Source organism: Gilbertella persicaria (assembly GCF_025201335.1).
Source record: "Gilbertella persicaria strain CBS 190.32 chromosome Unknown B0P05scaffold_29, whole genome shotgun sequence".
In the NCBI taxonomy this organism is placed as follows: Eukaryota; Fungi; Mucoromycota; class Mucoromycetes; order Mucorales; family Choanephoraceae; genus Gilbertella; species Gilbertella persicaria.
In genome coordinates, this window is record NW_026251990.1 from 191,953 (window position 1) to 206,812 (window position 14,860).

The 14,860-nt window shown below is 37.6% G+C and overlaps 9 protein-coding genes across 9 annotated transcripts; 5 read left to right on the plus strand and 4 right to left on the minus strand.

Annotated features, from left to right (window-relative positions):
- Positions 1-244: 244 nt before the first annotated feature.
- Positions 245-1,058, minus strand: B0P05DRAFT_473599 (ribosomal protein L30, ferredoxin-like fold domain-containing protein; the record flags this gene model as incomplete). Its single annotated transcript, XM_051574743.1, has 2 exons — positions 245-874; positions 936-1,058. The coding sequence occupies 2 exons, from the start codon at positions 1,056-1,058 to the stop codon at positions 245-247; spliced, it is 753 nt and encodes a 250-aa protein (XP_051433201.1).
- Positions 1,059-1,339: 281 nt separating this feature from the next.
- On the plus strand, positions 1,340-2,037 carry B0P05DRAFT_548621 (ADP-ribosylation factor; the record flags this gene model as incomplete). The annotated part of the gene is made up of 4 exons (XM_051579050.1): positions 1,340-1,487; positions 1,535-1,627; positions 1,686-1,931; positions 1,979-2,037. 4 exons carry the CDS (start codon positions 1,340-1,342, stop codon positions 2,035-2,037), a joined length of 546 nt encoding a protein of 181 aa, XP_051433202.1.
- Positions 2,038-2,305: 268 nt separating this feature from the next.
- B0P05DRAFT_548628 (uncharacterized protein) lies at positions 2,306-4,050 on the plus strand. Its single transcript, XM_051579051.1, has 4 exons — positions 2,306-2,514; positions 2,559-3,532; positions 3,583-3,826; positions 3,869-4,050. The coding sequence occupies exons 1-4, from the start codon at positions 2,482-2,484 to the stop codon at positions 4,004-4,006; spliced, it is 1,389 nt and encodes a 462-aa protein (XP_051433203.1). The 5' UTR covers positions 2,306-2,481; the 3' UTR covers positions 4,007-4,050.
- Positions 4,034-5,723, plus strand: B0P05DRAFT_548630 (uncharacterized protein). Its single transcript, XM_051579052.1, has one exon. The coding sequence runs from the start codon at positions 4,063-4,065 to the stop codon at positions 5,710-5,712; it is 1,650 nt and encodes a 549-aa protein (XP_051433204.1). The 5' UTR covers positions 4,034-4,062; the 3' UTR covers positions 5,713-5,723.
- Positions 5,703-6,815, minus strand: B0P05DRAFT_548635 (HSF-type DNA-binding-domain-containing protein). Its single transcript, XM_051579053.1, has 4 exons — positions 6,636-6,815; positions 6,430-6,582; positions 6,044-6,387; positions 5,703-5,998 (listed from the first exon to the last, which is right to left on the minus strand). The coding sequence occupies exons 1-4, from the start codon at positions 6,737-6,739 to the stop codon at positions 5,730-5,732; spliced, it is 870 nt and encodes a 289-aa protein (XP_051433205.1). The 5' UTR covers positions 6,740-6,815; the 3' UTR covers positions 5,703-5,729.
- On the plus strand, positions 6,713-8,296 carry B0P05DRAFT_580238 (nucleophile aminohydrolase; the record flags this gene model as incomplete). The annotated part of the gene is made up of 6 exons (XM_051581998.1): positions 6,713-6,839; positions 7,242-7,446; positions 7,490-7,640; positions 7,683-7,794; positions 7,852-8,016; positions 8,064-8,296. The coding sequence occupies 6 exons, from the start codon at positions 6,713-6,715 to the stop codon at positions 8,294-8,296; spliced, it is 993 nt and encodes a 330-aa protein (XP_051433206.1).
- Positions 8,297-8,316: 20 nt separating this feature from the next.
- Positions 8,317-9,226, plus strand: B0P05DRAFT_548645 (Anp1-domain-containing protein). Its single transcript, XM_051579054.1, has 2 exons — positions 8,317-9,122; positions 9,204-9,226. The coding sequence occupies exon 1, from the start codon at positions 8,345-8,347 to the stop codon at positions 9,053-9,055; it is 711 nt and encodes a 236-aa protein (XP_051433207.1). The 5' UTR covers positions 8,317-8,344; the 3' UTR covers positions 9,056-9,122; positions 9,204-9,226.
- A 261-nt stretch (positions 9,227-9,487) lies between these two features.
- On the minus strand, positions 9,488-12,870 carry B0P05DRAFT_588752 (P-loop containing nucleoside triphosphate hydrolase protein; the record flags this gene model as incomplete). Its single annotated transcript, XM_051582685.1, has 8 exons — positions 9,488-9,991; positions 10,038-10,104; positions 10,151-10,965; positions 11,018-11,866; positions 11,920-12,145; positions 12,201-12,518; positions 12,564-12,785; positions 12,851-12,870. The coding sequence occupies 8 exons, from the start codon at positions 12,868-12,870 to the stop codon at positions 9,488-9,490; spliced, it is 3,021 nt and encodes a 1,006-aa protein (XP_051433208.1).
- Positions 12,871-13,013: 143 nt separating this feature from the next.
- Positions 13,014-14,847, minus strand: B0P05DRAFT_598080 (P-loop containing nucleoside triphosphate hydrolase protein). The gene is made up of 9 exons (XM_051583165.1): positions 14,797-14,847; positions 14,669-14,756; positions 14,578-14,625; positions 14,441-14,527; positions 14,124-14,398; positions 14,051-14,070; positions 13,696-14,024; positions 13,552-13,632; positions 13,014-13,505 (listed from the first exon to the last, which is right to left on the minus strand). Exons 1-9 carry the CDS (start codon positions 14,827-14,829, stop codon positions 13,075-13,077), a joined length of 1,392 nt encoding a protein of 463 aa, XP_051433209.1. The 5' UTR covers positions 14,830-14,847; the 3' UTR covers positions 13,014-13,074.
- Between the last annotated feature and the right edge of the window lie 13 nt (positions 14,848-14,860).

Consider the following 14,860-nt stretch of genomic DNA (forward strand, 5'->3'; position numbering starts at 1 on the left):
TCATGATGTTCCTTTGAGAAAATAGAACCAAAAACTTACTTATTTATAGACTTTTTCCCGGGGAATAACAGGGAAATTTATGGGTTTGTGCATGGTAAAAAGACACAGGAATATGTTAGACTTGTTGCACAGAATAATGCAAAATAAGTATAGATGTTTCGTGTTTATTAAGCAAAATGTATGGGAAAATATGGAAATAATGCATTGTTATTGAGTGGGAGGAGGGAAAAAAAAAAGGGAATGTCTAATTCATGCTTTCAACCAACTTGTTAATGTCATCTTCAGCATTTTGATCTTGATCGCGTTCTGTGATTTCCTTTAATTTCTTTTGACGCCAGCCCTTGACAGGATTATTCAATTCAAAGGGAATCAAAAACTTGCTGACCTCATTGAAATGCTCACCCAATTCAACAATCTCATGCACAATGTCTTCTAAACAAATCACGCCATATTGACCAAGAGCTTCTTCAATCATCATATTATCAGAAAGGGGCGTACGAACACCCTTAATCATGGTAGCACCACGCTTCATAATCAAGTCACGGACTGTCTTGAGACTGGGAGCACCATAAGTCACTAAAGGTTCAATCTTTTGAAGATCTTTGATAGTCGAATCATCACAGACCACAAAAACACCTGAATTTAATTTCAAAAGACGAAGTTTGGTCAACACTTTTTTGATTTGAGGGTGAATAGCATTTTGTGTCTTGATACGGGCCACAAACAAGAGTTTACCATCGCCTTTACGTTGAGAACCCTTCATTTTGCCTGATGTCAAGGCACGAAGACGTTTAGCTTGTTTCTCGGCTGTACGGTGATTACGGATAAATTCATCAGCACGCTTAAATTGTGTTTTACGGAGTTGTCTTTGTTTCTAAAGCAAAAACCGTTAGCCCTGTTTACAACAACAAAACAACAACAACAAAAAACCTTACCTTTTTTAATTCTAACTTTTCTCTTGCTCTAATAGCAGCTCCTTTTTCATTAGCCTTTCTCTTCTTCAAAAGGTTTTCTGTCACATAGACGGGTGCAGGGATGGCTTGGTTACTATGTATCATGTTTAGATCTCGGTGCTTTTATGGTTAAGAGTTACCTATCAGACATGGAGGGCAATCTAGATCTAAAAAAAAACAGAAAAAGAAATTCCTTTTTTTTTCTTCATTCTTATCTGAACGCTTTTCTTCAGGTGGCTTGAAAGTCCGGTCTCTCCGGACTCCTTCCTATTGATTGGCTCTTCGTATCCAGAGCCAACCAAGAAAAAAAATGTACCTTTTGACCTCACCATGCTTATGAGGTAACCCCTCTCTCTTTTTTTATTTTTTTCTATTATTCTTTAAAAATGGGTTTAAGTTTTTCCAAGTTATTTAGTGAACTCTTTGGCAAGAAAGAGATGCGTATTCTTATGGTAGGCCTTGATGCTGCCGGTAAGACTACCATCTTGTATAAGCTCAAGTTGGGTGAAATTGTCACTACCATTCCCACTATTGGTAAGTTTTTGTTATGACGCGTTCATAAGCTGATTATTTTTTTATAGGTTTTAATGTGGAAACGGTTGAATACAAGAACATCTCATTTACTGTTTGGGATGTTGGAGGACAAGACAAGATTCGTCCTCTTTGGAGACACTGTAAGTAAATCCTTTTAAAAAAAAAATAGAACTACGCATAACGCTTGTGTGTGTCCAGACTTCCAAAACACCCAAGGTATCATTTTCGTGGTTGACTCCAATGACCGTGACCGTATCTCAGAAGCTCGTGATGAACTTCAACGCATGTTGAATGAAGATGAACTTCGTGATGCTCTCTTGCTTGTCTTTGCTAACAAGCAAGATCTTCCTAACGCTATGAATGCTGCTGAAATCACGGATAAGCTTGGTCTTCATTCACTTCGTAACAGACGTTGGTACATTCAAACCACATGTGCTACTTCAGGTAAGAAGATTGAATTTAAAAATGGCATTGACATCTATGTTTTCTAGGTGATGGTCTTTATGAAGGTTTAGAATGGTTGTCCAACAATTTGAAGAGAGGAGCATAATGTTGAATAAATAATATTTTTTTTTTGAAACTGCATAAAGAAGAAGGTTTCCCCTCCTTTTTTAGAAGTGACGTGTCTTTTAAAAATCCTTTTCTTTTTTCTCTTTCTTTTATTAAATACAACAATGAGGAATGCACTCGATCATGTAAGACACTTGTTTTGTGGTCTTTCTCTCATACTATTTTCTAGAAACGACGCGATCGACAACAAGACATACCCAACTTGGGAACAGCAAGAAGTTTATCCAGAAGAAGATTAAGGTCAGCAGGCAATCCTATTCCAGTTCCTTCAGTAAGTTTCCCCCCTTTTTTTTTTGATTGAATCCATAACATCATACTAGAACAACATGGGTCTTTCATTATCTGTATCTGTACCCACTACCAAACTATCTGGTATGTATCATATACACCCCCTCTTTTTTTGACTTAGGTAACGTTAGACCGAATGAAGACTGGAGCAGAAAGTCGTAGTAGAGAGGTATGGAACATAAAGAGGATAACGCATTCACTAATGATAGATAGACAAAACTAAACACAAAACCATTTCAATCTCGCTTCAACTCAATTCAGACAAGAACAAGTCCACGCAAATACAAAACAAAGAAATCAGAGGAAGTGATAGAAATTGATTCAGAAGATGAACAAAAGCAAGATACATTTTTTGATGCAGAACAAGAGATAGAGTCCAATTCAGCCAAGAAGCGACGATTGATTCGCCGTGATTCTGAAGATAAAGAGACTTGTTTACCTGAATTGAAAATGAATAGACGAAAGACAACTTCATCACCTGTGAATCCTAATTATTTTAAGGCAACAAAACAACTAGAAGAAGAAGAAGAAGAAGAAGAAAAGGAAGAAGAACAGAAGGAGGAGGAAGGTGTCTTGAAAAAGACATTTCAACGAGCTACTCAACTGTTCAAGACCATCATCCCTAGTGTGCAAGATCCAGATTATAAACCTACCAAGACAACAGATGAACAGCCTTCTGTGTCTACGACAGTCAAATTACCTTATGATCCTATTGATGACTATGAGTTGATTGTCACAGGTGCAGATGAACATTTGTTGACGTATCCATTTAGAGGCAAGAAATCAGTCACAGTCTATGAACGAGATTTGGATCGTCTCAAGGATGAGACGTATCTGAATGACACACTCTTGGACGTATTTCCCAAGATTTGGTCTGATGAATATCCAGAAGCAAACATCTATACATTTAGTTCATTTTTCTATACAAAATTAGCTGGACAAACCATGGATTATGATACAGTCAAACGATGGACATCCCATGTAGACATATTCAAAAAGAAGTTTTTGATTATTCCTATTGCTCAACATAACCATTGGTTTGTCTTGGTTGTTGTCAATCCAGGCTATTGTATACGAGGACCTAAAGGAACAGACTATCATAGTGAAGAAGAAGAACAGGAGAATCTATCTGAAAGTAAAACAAAAAAGAGATCTATATTGCCTGGTACACCTCTGGATCGAAACAGGCAAGTTTATTCAACTACCCTTAGATATAGAGTTACTTATGGATGATTAGACCTTATATCTTAACATTGGATCCTCTCAATCTCAACAAACATTCGGTAGCGAAAGTGATTTCACAATATTTAAAAAAAGAAGCATTGACCAAACTAAATATTGACGCCTCTGACTTCCTTGATCCAGAGATCGTGATGGCATCTTGTCCTGGACAAAAGAACTTTACTGACTGTGGTGTATTTTGTCTACATTACATGAAGAATCTCTATCAATTTCCTGAAGCAATGATGGATACCCTCTATGTAAGTCTATGGTGATGTAATCTATGCTTATTTGATGAATAGCAAAACACAGACAATGGAGATGCTTGGGATAGAGATCATTCTTTACCGGGATTCCGTTGTCATCTTAAGCGAATGTTGAAACGGAAAATCAAAGAGTACCGAGAATACCTTTTATCACATCTAGACGACCAATCATAATGTAAATAATATTCCTCTTCTTTCCTTTTTTTTTTTATTTATATATATATATATATATGAACACACTTCCTTATGAACTTTGGTTGCCTATCTTTGATAGTTTTGATTTAAAACAAAAGCTAGCCTGTAGTCTTGTCTGCAAACAGTGGTATAGTGTATTAACCACTTACGGTATTCTGTATAAAACCATACGTATAGTGGATAATTCAACTCGATTTCAACGCCTACTCGAGTTTTTTCGAGATCATCCGAATCTTGCAAAGACTGTGATCAGACTCGATTTACAAGAGTGTGAGATCACAAGTCCAGTATGTATAGAACTACCCATTTTATTTCCTTGTGTGCGTCTATTACGCTTTGTTCAAGACGAACAGTTTGGTTATGAATTCTCTAAAGTCAATCGACGATTGGATCCTATTGAATTCCAGACTCAGGTACAGAAATGGAAACAACTTGAGTCTGTTCAGGAACACAATGTCTGCTTTTCTTCCTTGACAGCTGCTTTATTGACATGTACACAACCTTATTTGCATACCATTAGCCTCAATTATCATACTTTGGCTGCACCTTATCATCACTCGTATTGGGGTCCTCTTTTATTAGACCGCAAAAGGACCTTGTTGAACTCACTTGTACATGCACCTTGTTTGCGTACATTAACCTTGTATCATTTACATCTCACCTTAGAAGACATGGAGACCATTCATCAAAATGCACCTCAATTGGACACATTAAGGCTAGTGCACATCAGGCTCAAAAAGCAGAGAGAACCACTCAGGCCTGTTCAACACACACGGTCAATCAAGACATGTTCACTTCAACATGGTCCTCGGTCTAATCACGTGATGATACTCGCCTGGTTAGAGTATGTGTATGCCAAATACACGCATTTGTCTCATTTAGAAGTGACGTGTGATATCACACATGATGCATTTGAAGCCTGTTTGTTAAAGACAGTCTCTAAATTCAACCAATTGATATCGTACAATACCAACCTGTGTTTATTCACTCAAGCCATGGCAGATACCATGCATGTATCTCAATTGACGCTGCATGCACTTCCCCATGACCACTTGCTGGAGACACAATTGACCCATTTGGCCAACAGTCAACACCAAAGACAGTCTCTTCAGCATTTGAGTCTTGTACTCTCTCCACAGAGTTATGCACTCACTCATTTTGTGGGTCTTGGTCAATGCCAACAATTGACAAGGTTAGATATTCAGTCAGAATCCTCTAGCGTCGATTTAGCTATTCTGTACTATGTAGCAAGAGATGCACCTCAACTAAAAACCCTCTATTTGCCCCGATTAGTTGTCCATCAACGCCCCATTGAGTTAAGGTCTGTGTCTCCTTTGGCATTGCGTCATTTGAATATCGAAGACTGTCTTGTTCAGGACCCCAATCAAGTCAAGATATTCAATCGACTGTTGGGCTTTATCACACATCAATGTCATCAGTTGTATCGTTTTCAGTTCAACTTGAACCTCAAGAGTTGTCTTGTACCTTCCAATGACCCTTCTTTTGTGTATTCATTATGCTTTGATTTCACTCATTGTCCTGTTCAACAGGTAGAGATCAATACAGAAAACAAGCGATTGTATTGCATCAATCAAGTATATTATGTCAAAGGACCACAGTGGAACAAAATACCCCCTGTGCACCCTACAAAATACCATACGACACTAATAAATTATTCGTTCTGAGGTTACACACACTTTATTTATCGATAAGACATGTACGAACTTAAATGGTGATTTGTGTGTCTAGGCGTATGGGGAGAATTGGGTGAATAAAGCGAGTTATCGAGTTCATCATCAGAAACAAGCATACTTGGACTAGGACTTGGTGGCAATGTGTTACCACAAGGGCTCAGGTTTTGTGTCTGGACAGTCAAGGGTCGAAAGATATCTTGTAGAATAGTGTTGTTTTCATGGGAAGTGACAAAGATAGAAGGTGGCTTTTCCTTTGGCTGTTCATGAGGAAATGGGTCTACACATATACTCTTTAGACTACGAAACATACATGTTGCCTTACCTCCATGCTGTTGAGTAATATAGTTCATCATGGTCTTGATAAGTTCAGACTGTGATTCTTGTTTTTGTTTTGTCTGTTCTAGTTCTTTCATGACCTGAGAGAAATTGTCGTACAAATGCTGAATTTGTTGAATCATTTCAGACTGAGAAGCTTGTAACATATTCACATGATGTTGCAGGTCGCTTTCTCTTCTTGAAGGATCCGATTCCATGGATTTACGCTTAATGTCGTCCAGTAGATCAGGTCTGTTTCTTAGGAATTTAGGATGAGAGAATTCCCATATTTGATTCTCTGCTAATGTGCGATGTCCTCTAGGTGATTTATTGACTTTATGGAAGCCATACCTAACTATAAATAACTAATCCTTCTATTATGATTCAACTTACATGTTGAGTTGTCGAACAAAACTACTGAAATTATTATGTTTGAAATGTTTAGGCAGCACATCTCGAGAGAATTCCATGATATTACAGACAATAAAAGATGAACCAGCATAAGCCCATGATATCAAGTGTTGATAATAACTATCGACCACCATACTATATGACATGTTAATATAAACTCTATTTGTATGCATTGATTCATCTTTTACTTGTATAATTTATGCACAAATGTGTTTGTATGTGCTGGTTTTTGTGTTGTGTTAGGTGGAGGAGGTGGAAGGAGACTATGGGTGCTAATTTGATGAGAATACATGTTAAAGAACAAGAGAAGAAAAGAAACAAAACAGAAAGAGTTAGTCTTTATATATTGCGTTTAAGCGAACAAGATTTGAAACAGCGTTCGAAATGGAAAAGTGAGAAATTGCCAACTATAAAAAGCAATCCGCCAATCAATAGCGAAACGTGATGTCAATAGACAAAAAAAAAAAATCTACTTTCTGCATAGCAACGCATTGCCGAAATTAATGGATGTTGTCATTTTGACTGAGCCAATCAGACAACATCTATTTTTTTTTTTTTTTTACTTTTCTTTCTTTATGTGTCGATTCTTATTATACAAAGGCAAGCAACCTATTCTTCTTGCTCATGTAATACCATCCAATTACTTTTTTGATACTGATCTTGTTGTGTAGCTTATTACACGTCCAAAACACTCGATTGTGAACCAATCGTTCGATTCCAAGTTGAGATTAGATCATCGTAGACCACTGAATGGTAATAAAGACAGACAAAGTACAGGCACTCAACATGATTAGGCGATGGATTCGGTATTGGATGGTATGATCATGAGACACAAGATCAAGATACAGTAACACCTTGTATCTTTACTTCTGTTACACCTGCATGGAGTAATATCAACTTGACGCGCTTAGCTGAAAAGATCAGGAGTCCTCTTGTGTTTGCTCATGTGCGTGCAAGTACTTCAGGCTCTGTTTCAGAAACCAATTGTCATCCATGGTCGTAAGTGATTCGGCTCAATGGCATCTTTATCTTATTGTATTAGTTATGGTCGTTTAATGTGGATGCATAACGGTGGTATTGCTAAATTCGACAAGATCAAAAGAAGATTACAGAGTGCTTTACCAGAAGACATCTTTTTGTTTGTAGAAGGCAATACAGATTCTGAGTGGGCTTTTGCTTTGTTCCTGAGTTTTGTAAGTATCGAGATATAGGCTCTCACTGACTGATAGATTTAGCTTTCAAATCCTAAAGCCAATGCATTTGAACATCAAGAACTAAAGCAAGCCATGCTCAAGACAGTAGCACAATTAAATGCTTGGGCAGAAGAATTTAATATTACAGAAGTAAGTCATCTTATGAAACAATCCACTAAAGATAATAAGCCTTCTTTGCTTAATTTTGCAGTGACAGATGGAGAAACTGTGGTCTGTATTCGTTACATTAGTAGCAAGACAGAAGAAGCTGCATCACTTTACTTCTCTTCAGGCACACGATTCGAATGTTATCGTCCTGGACATTACCGTATGGTGAAAGCAGACAGAAGAGAAGATATTGTGGTTGTTGCTAGTGGTAAGGAATGAGCCCATATATGCTACCTATCTCAACACCCTATATAGAACCCCTTACATTTGAAAAGGCAGATTGGCTTACGATTCCTACCAACAATATCTTGGTAGTTACACCTAAACTGAATGTTTTATTGCAACCCATCAAAGATCAATTCTATACACCAGAAAGAGGCATTGAAGTCAAATTAGGAGATGAAGATGTTGCTATCATACCAGAACCAAAAGCTCAACTATTGAAAGCCCATATGGAAATGCACCATGATTCGACTATTTTAATCTGATATTGAAATAAATTCACTTTTTTTTTCTCTCTCTTTATTATTATTACCATGACCAAAAGACTTGTTTTGGTTATCTTGTCTTTGTTCTTTGTTGTTACATTCTATAGTTTATCTCAACATGGTTGTAAAAAAACCACTAGGATTGTCAGAGAATCCATGGCACTAACACAACAAGTTCCATTTTCAAGCCAACAAGCCAAATACATGAATTTAAACAACATGTCTCAAGAACATGTCCTTATACTAACCCCTTTAAAAAATGCGGAACCCTACTTAGACCGCTATTTTGAACTATTGGACTCATTAGACTATCCTAAACATTTGATCAGTCTTGCCTTTCTTGTGTCAGACACAACAGACAATACTATGGACATGCTTTATCAACATGCTAATGCATACCATCGCATGGATATCTTTGTCAAGGACTTCAGCTATCGATTGCCTCAATCCAATCGTCATGGATTTGATATTCAACCACTAAGACGTTCTTTTATGGCTCGGTCTCGTAATTATCTATTGACAGCCGCATTACGAGAAGAACATTCCTGGGTACTTTGGCTTGATGTGGATATTGTTCAATACCCCACACACATCCTAAAAGATCTTCAGTCGTTGAATCTGGATATTGTTGTACCCAACTGTCTTAAGTATACAGAAGATGGGAGTTTTTGGGGATACGATAAGAATAATTGGCAAGAAACAGTTGAATCCATTGCACTTCAACAATCACTTGATACAGTAAAGTCTTTCTTTGTCTGATATCGAGACTCATGTATTGATAGGACTTTGTGTTATTAGAAGGTACATGGTGTTGAACAACTATGGTCTGATATATGATAGGTTATCAAGAATTAGATACCAAGAGATTAGCCATGGTGGATATGCCTACACATGGTGACCCACTTACACCTGTACCTTTAGATGGCGTGGTAAGGCAGAAAAGTGACAAAAATTGGGTTAGTCTCACGACAGAGTATAGGGAGCTACATTTACTTTAGTCAAGGCACATGTGCATCGAGAGGGTGTCATATTCCCACCCTTTGTGTTCCAACATCAAGTGGAGACAGAAGGACTTGCAAAAATGGCCAAAGCGATGGGATTCGGTGTCTATGGTCTTCCTGCTTACCTTATTTATCATGCTGCTGAATAAAGAATTTATAAGATATAAGATATGAAATACTCTTTGCAATTTTATTCTGGTAAAACAAGTCCATACTGTGTACGAACAGGGCTTTGTAGGGTAGTCATGAACACAGCAGACTGATTGGATGCTCTGCGCATCTGAACAAGCGCTGTTTGTAAAATATGCACCACAGAATTTAAATGGTGCATAGACGATGAATGAGCCAAGTAATCTGTCTTGAGTGCAATCACATCTTCCAGTAATGCTTCAGAGATTAGCCGTGCTTCTTCAGGTTCGAGCGAGCGAATCAGAGACAAAGCAAGTTCATAAGCCACCTGTTGATCCATTTGGTCATCAATCCAGTTGACTTCGTTCTCTTGCTCAACATGCTCTAAAAGAGGTGTTGTAAGACGATCAATGTGTTGGTTTAAAGTGTCTAGCTCGACTGTGATCAAATCAATACGCTCGTCCATGTATTGTGGTTCTGTTGAGTCCATGGCTTCTTGATCTTCTAATAACACTAATTGCCGTTCTGACAAAAGCTCTTTCTGTTCTGCCAAGAGTCGATCACGCTAAACAGAATAAGTTGACTCAGGCGAAACTTATGTATAATGTTACCTTTTGAACTAGTTCTCGAATCATTGGATGCGATGAACATTGACCTCTGACATAGAGTGAAAGAGCCCTATTGTACGAGTGAATACATCAGATATGTTATTGCTTTCACTTACTTGTGAATAAATTTCTTTTTTTGATATACATTTTGCTGTAATGTAGTGACTTGAAACTTGCCACCTGCTTTTTTGACAGCATTTTGTTTCACAAGATAGCCTCGGACACTTGCACAAGCGATAGCCTTAGCCAACAAATTTCGCTGTGATAATGCGATTGATGATGCCATGACTTTTTTCAAAATGGCAGCAATTTGTTTCATTTGACCACTCAGGGCCACAATTTCTTCTGTCGCACGTTTACAAGCTGCTTTTTGCTGTCCTAATTCACGTTCTAATCGTTTTTTGAGAGTGACTGCTTGAGCTTCTTGTCGTTTCATCTTTTTGATTTCTTGTTCACTTTGCATTGCTTTTTCTTTAGCCCGGTCCGCTTCTATCTTGATACGCTTTAGTAGTTTTTTCTTTTCATGGCCTAGTTTCTCAATGGTACGATGGCATTGATCAATGATTGATTCCTGTTGAAGACGAAGACGGTCTGAAGAACGAATGAGTTGAAGGTGTTTACGACGTAAGGCTACTTGTTCGCCTTGTTGTTTCTTGAGCCGAGCTTCATACTGAGTACGTAATTCATTGAGTTCACGCTTCAGGTGTTGTGTCGATGCTGTCTTTTTGGCCACCAGGTCATTGACTGTACGGCCAAGTTGTTTGATCTGATCTACATGGCGTTTTTCTGATTTCTCAAATTGATGCAACAGTTGGTGCTTACTTTCAATGGCAGAAGCAAGCTTTTGAAGAATACGTTTGTTGTTTTCTTGTGAAGGTATCGTATGTCGTTTGTATTTTTCTTCCCACGTTTCATTGCTACTATTGGCAAACTATAAACAAAGAAAAATAAGAGGTTGTGTATCGACAATATCATCTCCCTACCTTGGCAAATTGCAAGTATTCTGCATCAGTTGCACTGTTATTGACAGAAGGAACAGCGCTTTTACGCATGACAATCTTTGACCGTTTACTGCTGACACGGTGTTGCTTTTTTCTTTTTTTGTCTGGTGGTTGCTCAAGATAAGGTGATTGACAAGGTGATCCTACAAGCGTCGAAGAAGAATCAATATGGTCAATTTGAAGCGCTACATTCTTCTGCAACAATTTCTGTTGTGTTTGATATAATTCGGCCTTGAGAGATTCAATCGTGCTCATGTATTCTTTCACAATATGATCATCTTGTATCTCAACTTCTGTTTGACCTGTTGCTTGCATCCATTGATGCTTCAATGAATCGCGCTCGTATTTGACTTGTGTTAATTCGCATACTGTTTGATCAAGTGTTTGTTGAAGCGACCCTACTTGTGTCTTCAGACTGTCCATCTCATCGTTGACTGCACGTAAGAAATCATCTGTGCTCTTGAGTTCTTGCTTTAATCGCGTAATGGTGGCCTTGAGTCGTTCTTCTTTTTTATTATTGTTGTTGTCTTGTTGATGATTGATAGCGACACGGTTACGAATGTTCCGAGCTCGATTCGCGTATTTGAGTGTGTTTAATGTCTCTGTCAGGTTAGCAGAGGCAGGTGAAGCACAAGCAAGCATGAGGGTCTGACTGTTACCACCCAGACTGTCTTGAAGGAGTCGAGTGAGTTTAGAATCTCGGTAAGGGACATGAGATACACGGCGCGATTCATCGCCAAGGGCTGAAATGACATTACCCAATGCTAATAAGCCTGTGTTGATAGAAATACCTTCTTTGGCTCTATCACCTACAGCATTGGTTCGCTTAAGCTATAACAATGTAAGCCTGCCATCTATATATATATTTGATTTTTTTTTTTTACTCGTTCTGAGCCAGCAAGATCAACAAAGTGAAATTTAGAGACCAGTTTCTTTTCAATAGGTGTTTGGCTTATTTCCATGTCTGAATGTAATGTTGATTCATCATCTGTAGTATCTTGTTGTAAGAACTGTTTTAAAACAACGGAAAATATAGCATGGGATCGAGACGATGTGTGGTTCATGTCGGTTGAAGCTGTTGTACGAGCAATGGAACCCTTTTGAAGTATTCTATCAAGATGAGGTATGAAAAAAACAAAGGGTGAAGCTAACATGAAGGGCTTACTCTAGTAATTCAGTCGCATTGGCCACCACTTCTTCTCTTACACCAGACCAACAAATATTGCCATGGCTGTCTTCACGAATGGTTAGATTCAATCCTTCTCTTTTTCTGACAGGACATAAAAGATCAACAAGATCCTCGTTGTGCAGTTCAAGAAAGGAGACAGAGACTTGAGAAGAGTAATGGGGTGATTGCTTTGTTTGAAGGTGATTGAATAACGCATGGATAAATCGAGGCACGATGCCATGGTCATTCATCGACATTTTCATGATATTATCAAGGCCAATGCCCATACTATGTGTTTTGCCACTGCCTGTTTGTCTAATGAACCATGAGTCTTGTACAAGATGTATATATCTATATTACCCATAAGCTAAAATAGTAGCATTGTACCCTTCTATAAATTTATTTAATAGAGGCACAACACATGTTGAATAAACATCATTTTGATCAGAAGAAGGTGGATAGACATAATCAAAAGTAAAAGAACGATCACCGTTTAAAACGATTTGTTGTTGGTTATTTGGAATAAAAGAAATGACATTATTTTGTTCTTGTTCTGAAAGTGGTCTAACACGTAAAGCAACTCTATAGTAAAAAAAAAAAAATAAGTTTTTATTATTATTATTATTAGTGTGTTTATTTCATTTTACCTCACTGAAGAAGTAGTCATTATTTAAAAAACAAAAATAAAAAAATAAAGAGAGAGAAAAAAAGAGGGAGTAATTACAGAAAAAAGTTGTTGTTGTCTCCCTTCAAACATTCCTATGATAAAATAAGACGGAATTTTTTTTTTTTAAAACGATAACAAACGACAAAAAAGGGCAGATCTGTTCAAATGTTTCAGAAATTAAGGTTTCTATCAACTGATAATTCTTTATTTCTTTTCCTGCCAATCAGACCAAGGATTCTCGTTGGATTCACTAATTTCTTCATATTCAGCATAAGCTTCCTCTTCTTCTTCTTCACTGTCTGATATCGACCTTCTGTTTGAATGCCAAGCTTCTTCTTCTAATTCACTCTTGAATACAGGTGCGTGATATTCTTGTTCAAGACTAGGCTCTACATCTTCATCACCTAATACCATTGGGTTCATAGGTCCCTGATCATCTGAATCATACGCTTCTTGTTGGGCTTGGAGAGTCAATGCAGGTGTCTCTTCCCCAAACCAATCATCTGCCAATTGTTCGTCATGATCAAATGGATCTACACTGACTTGCTCAGACACAAGCTGAATGTCTTTCTTCTTTTTTGATTGTACAGGTGCCACAGGCGGAGGAGGTGTTTCTGGTCGTACAAAGGAAGGATCTAATTTGACGATATTCAATCAGTTGTTTACTTATTGTCCACTTACGGTCAGAAGCAATAGCTTCTAATTCCTGATCCCAAGCTGACTTCATTTCTTCTTGTTGTCTTAACAGACGAGGCTCTGATGCTAATCAAAATGATAAGTCAACAGAAATATTGCTTTTGGAGGGGGGGGGGAAGTGATATATACGCTGATCAAAATTATCTTGTCCTCTTCTTCTTTGCATGGATTCAGGTACATCGTCTTCTGTATCTAATGTTTGCAATAAATCCACAATTTCAACTGCTTTTAATTCCAATTGCTTATTTAAAGACTCCATCATCAATTGTAAGAATGGGACACCTAAATAATCATAAATGTATTTCAATCCAAGTCCAGTCTTCATGCTTGCTTCTGCATATCGAATCAAATTGGGTTTGATAGCACCTTTTTTGATTCTATCTTGATTATGCTCATACAGAGTAGCGTGAATGGTATCTATCTCTACTTTACGTTCTTGACTAGACATGGATAAGTCCCTTTTTGAATAAATAGATAGGCTTACACTTTATCACCAAAGTTTCCCTTATGTAAAGAATACATGAATTACAACCCAAACACACATACGACACACTTACAAGCACAAGAACACTCATAGTTTCAGGTACATGAGCCAATTCCTTATTGACATAGTCAAATGTCCATGGCTTAGTCATATCAAACAAGAAAATAACACCATGCGAATTTCGATAGACATTCACCGTGACTGCATCTAATTCCATACTTTCTTCGTTTGTTGGAGCCTTTTGTTCTGTGTGTTCGAGTTTGATAGCTGAATTTTCTGTTGATTTTGTCTTGTTATGTGCTTTATCAACCACATCCCATACTTCAATCTTGACAATGTCATTCGAGTCTAAGAAGATAAGAGATGTTTATCTGTATTTTTGCAATTTACCTTTATAATGCCATGGTATATTGGCCACTTGTATTTGAGGTGTAGCTGCATAATGATCATCAAAATCACTTCCTTGTAAACGATGGACTACAAAAGAGCGATGATAAGCCATGGCTTTGTCTTTAGAAATTACTTGCATAAACTAGTTTTTCCAGTCATCACATCACCACGTAAAATGATTTTCACTGCTCTATATAAGTATATGTTGAATGCAACTATCCAGCTTACTGTTGTATTGAACACCCTTTTTAAAAGCATGGCTCATTGTCTTGAAAGAAGACTGAGTAGGTGCGGGTGGAACAGGACTGGTAGGTTCCTCAAGAAGAGTTAGACACGCTTTGGTTTATCTAAAGTACCTTTTTTGTACCAAAAGACCACAGGAAACTCATGAGGAGAGAAAGAAAGAGATAGTGAGAATAT

What these genes read in the sequence shown, in the direction of transcription:
- B0P05DRAFT_548630 (XM_051579052.1), top strand. Translation starts at nt 4,063, where the DNA reads ATGAACACACTTCCTTATGAACTTTGGTTGCCTATCTTTGATAGTTTT.
- B0P05DRAFT_598080 (XM_051583165.1), bottom strand. Translation starts at nt 14,829, where the DNA reads ATGAGTTTCCTGTGGTCTTTTGGTACAAAAAAG. An exon ending in GGTCTTTTGGTACAAAAAAG is followed by an intron (nt 14,757 to 14,796) that starts GTACTTTAGATA and finishes ACTCTTCTTGAG; the next exon opens with GAACCTACCAGTCCTGTTCC. An exon ending in ACAAGATAATTTTGATCAGC is followed by an intron (nt 13,633 to 13,695) that starts GTATATATCACT and finishes CATTTTGATTAG; the next exon opens with CATCAGAGCCTCGTCTGTTA.
- B0P05DRAFT_548628 (XM_051579051.1), top strand. Translation starts at nt 2,482, where the DNA reads ATGAAGACTGGAGCAGAAAGTCGTAGTAGAGAG. An exon ending in CAGAAAGTCGTAGTAGAGAG is followed by an intron (nt 2,515 to 2,558) that starts GTATGGAACATA and finishes AATGATAGATAG; the next exon opens with ACAAAACTAAACACAAAACC. An exon ending in ACACCTCTGGATCGAAACAG is followed by an intron (nt 3,533 to 3,582) that starts GCAAGTTTATTC and finishes ATGGATGATTAG; the next exon opens with ACCTTATATCTTAACATTGG.
- B0P05DRAFT_548635 (XM_051579053.1), bottom strand. Translation starts at nt 6,739, where the DNA reads ATGTATTCTCATCAAATTAGCACCCATAGTCTCCTTCCACCTCCTCCA. An exon ending in TTTGTGCATAAATTATACAA is followed by an intron (nt 6,583 to 6,635) that starts GTAAAAGATGAA and finishes CATGTCATATAG; the next exon opens with TATGGTGGTCGATAGTTATT. An exon ending in TATTACTCAACAGCATGGAG is followed by an intron (nt 5,999 to 6,043) that starts GTAAGGCAACAT and finishes GTATATGTGTAG; the next exon opens with ACCCATTTCCTCATGAACAG.
- B0P05DRAFT_548645 (XM_051579054.1), top strand. Translation starts at nt 8,345, where the DNA reads ATGACCAAAAGACTTGTTTTGGTTATCTTGTCTTTGTTCTTTGTTGTT.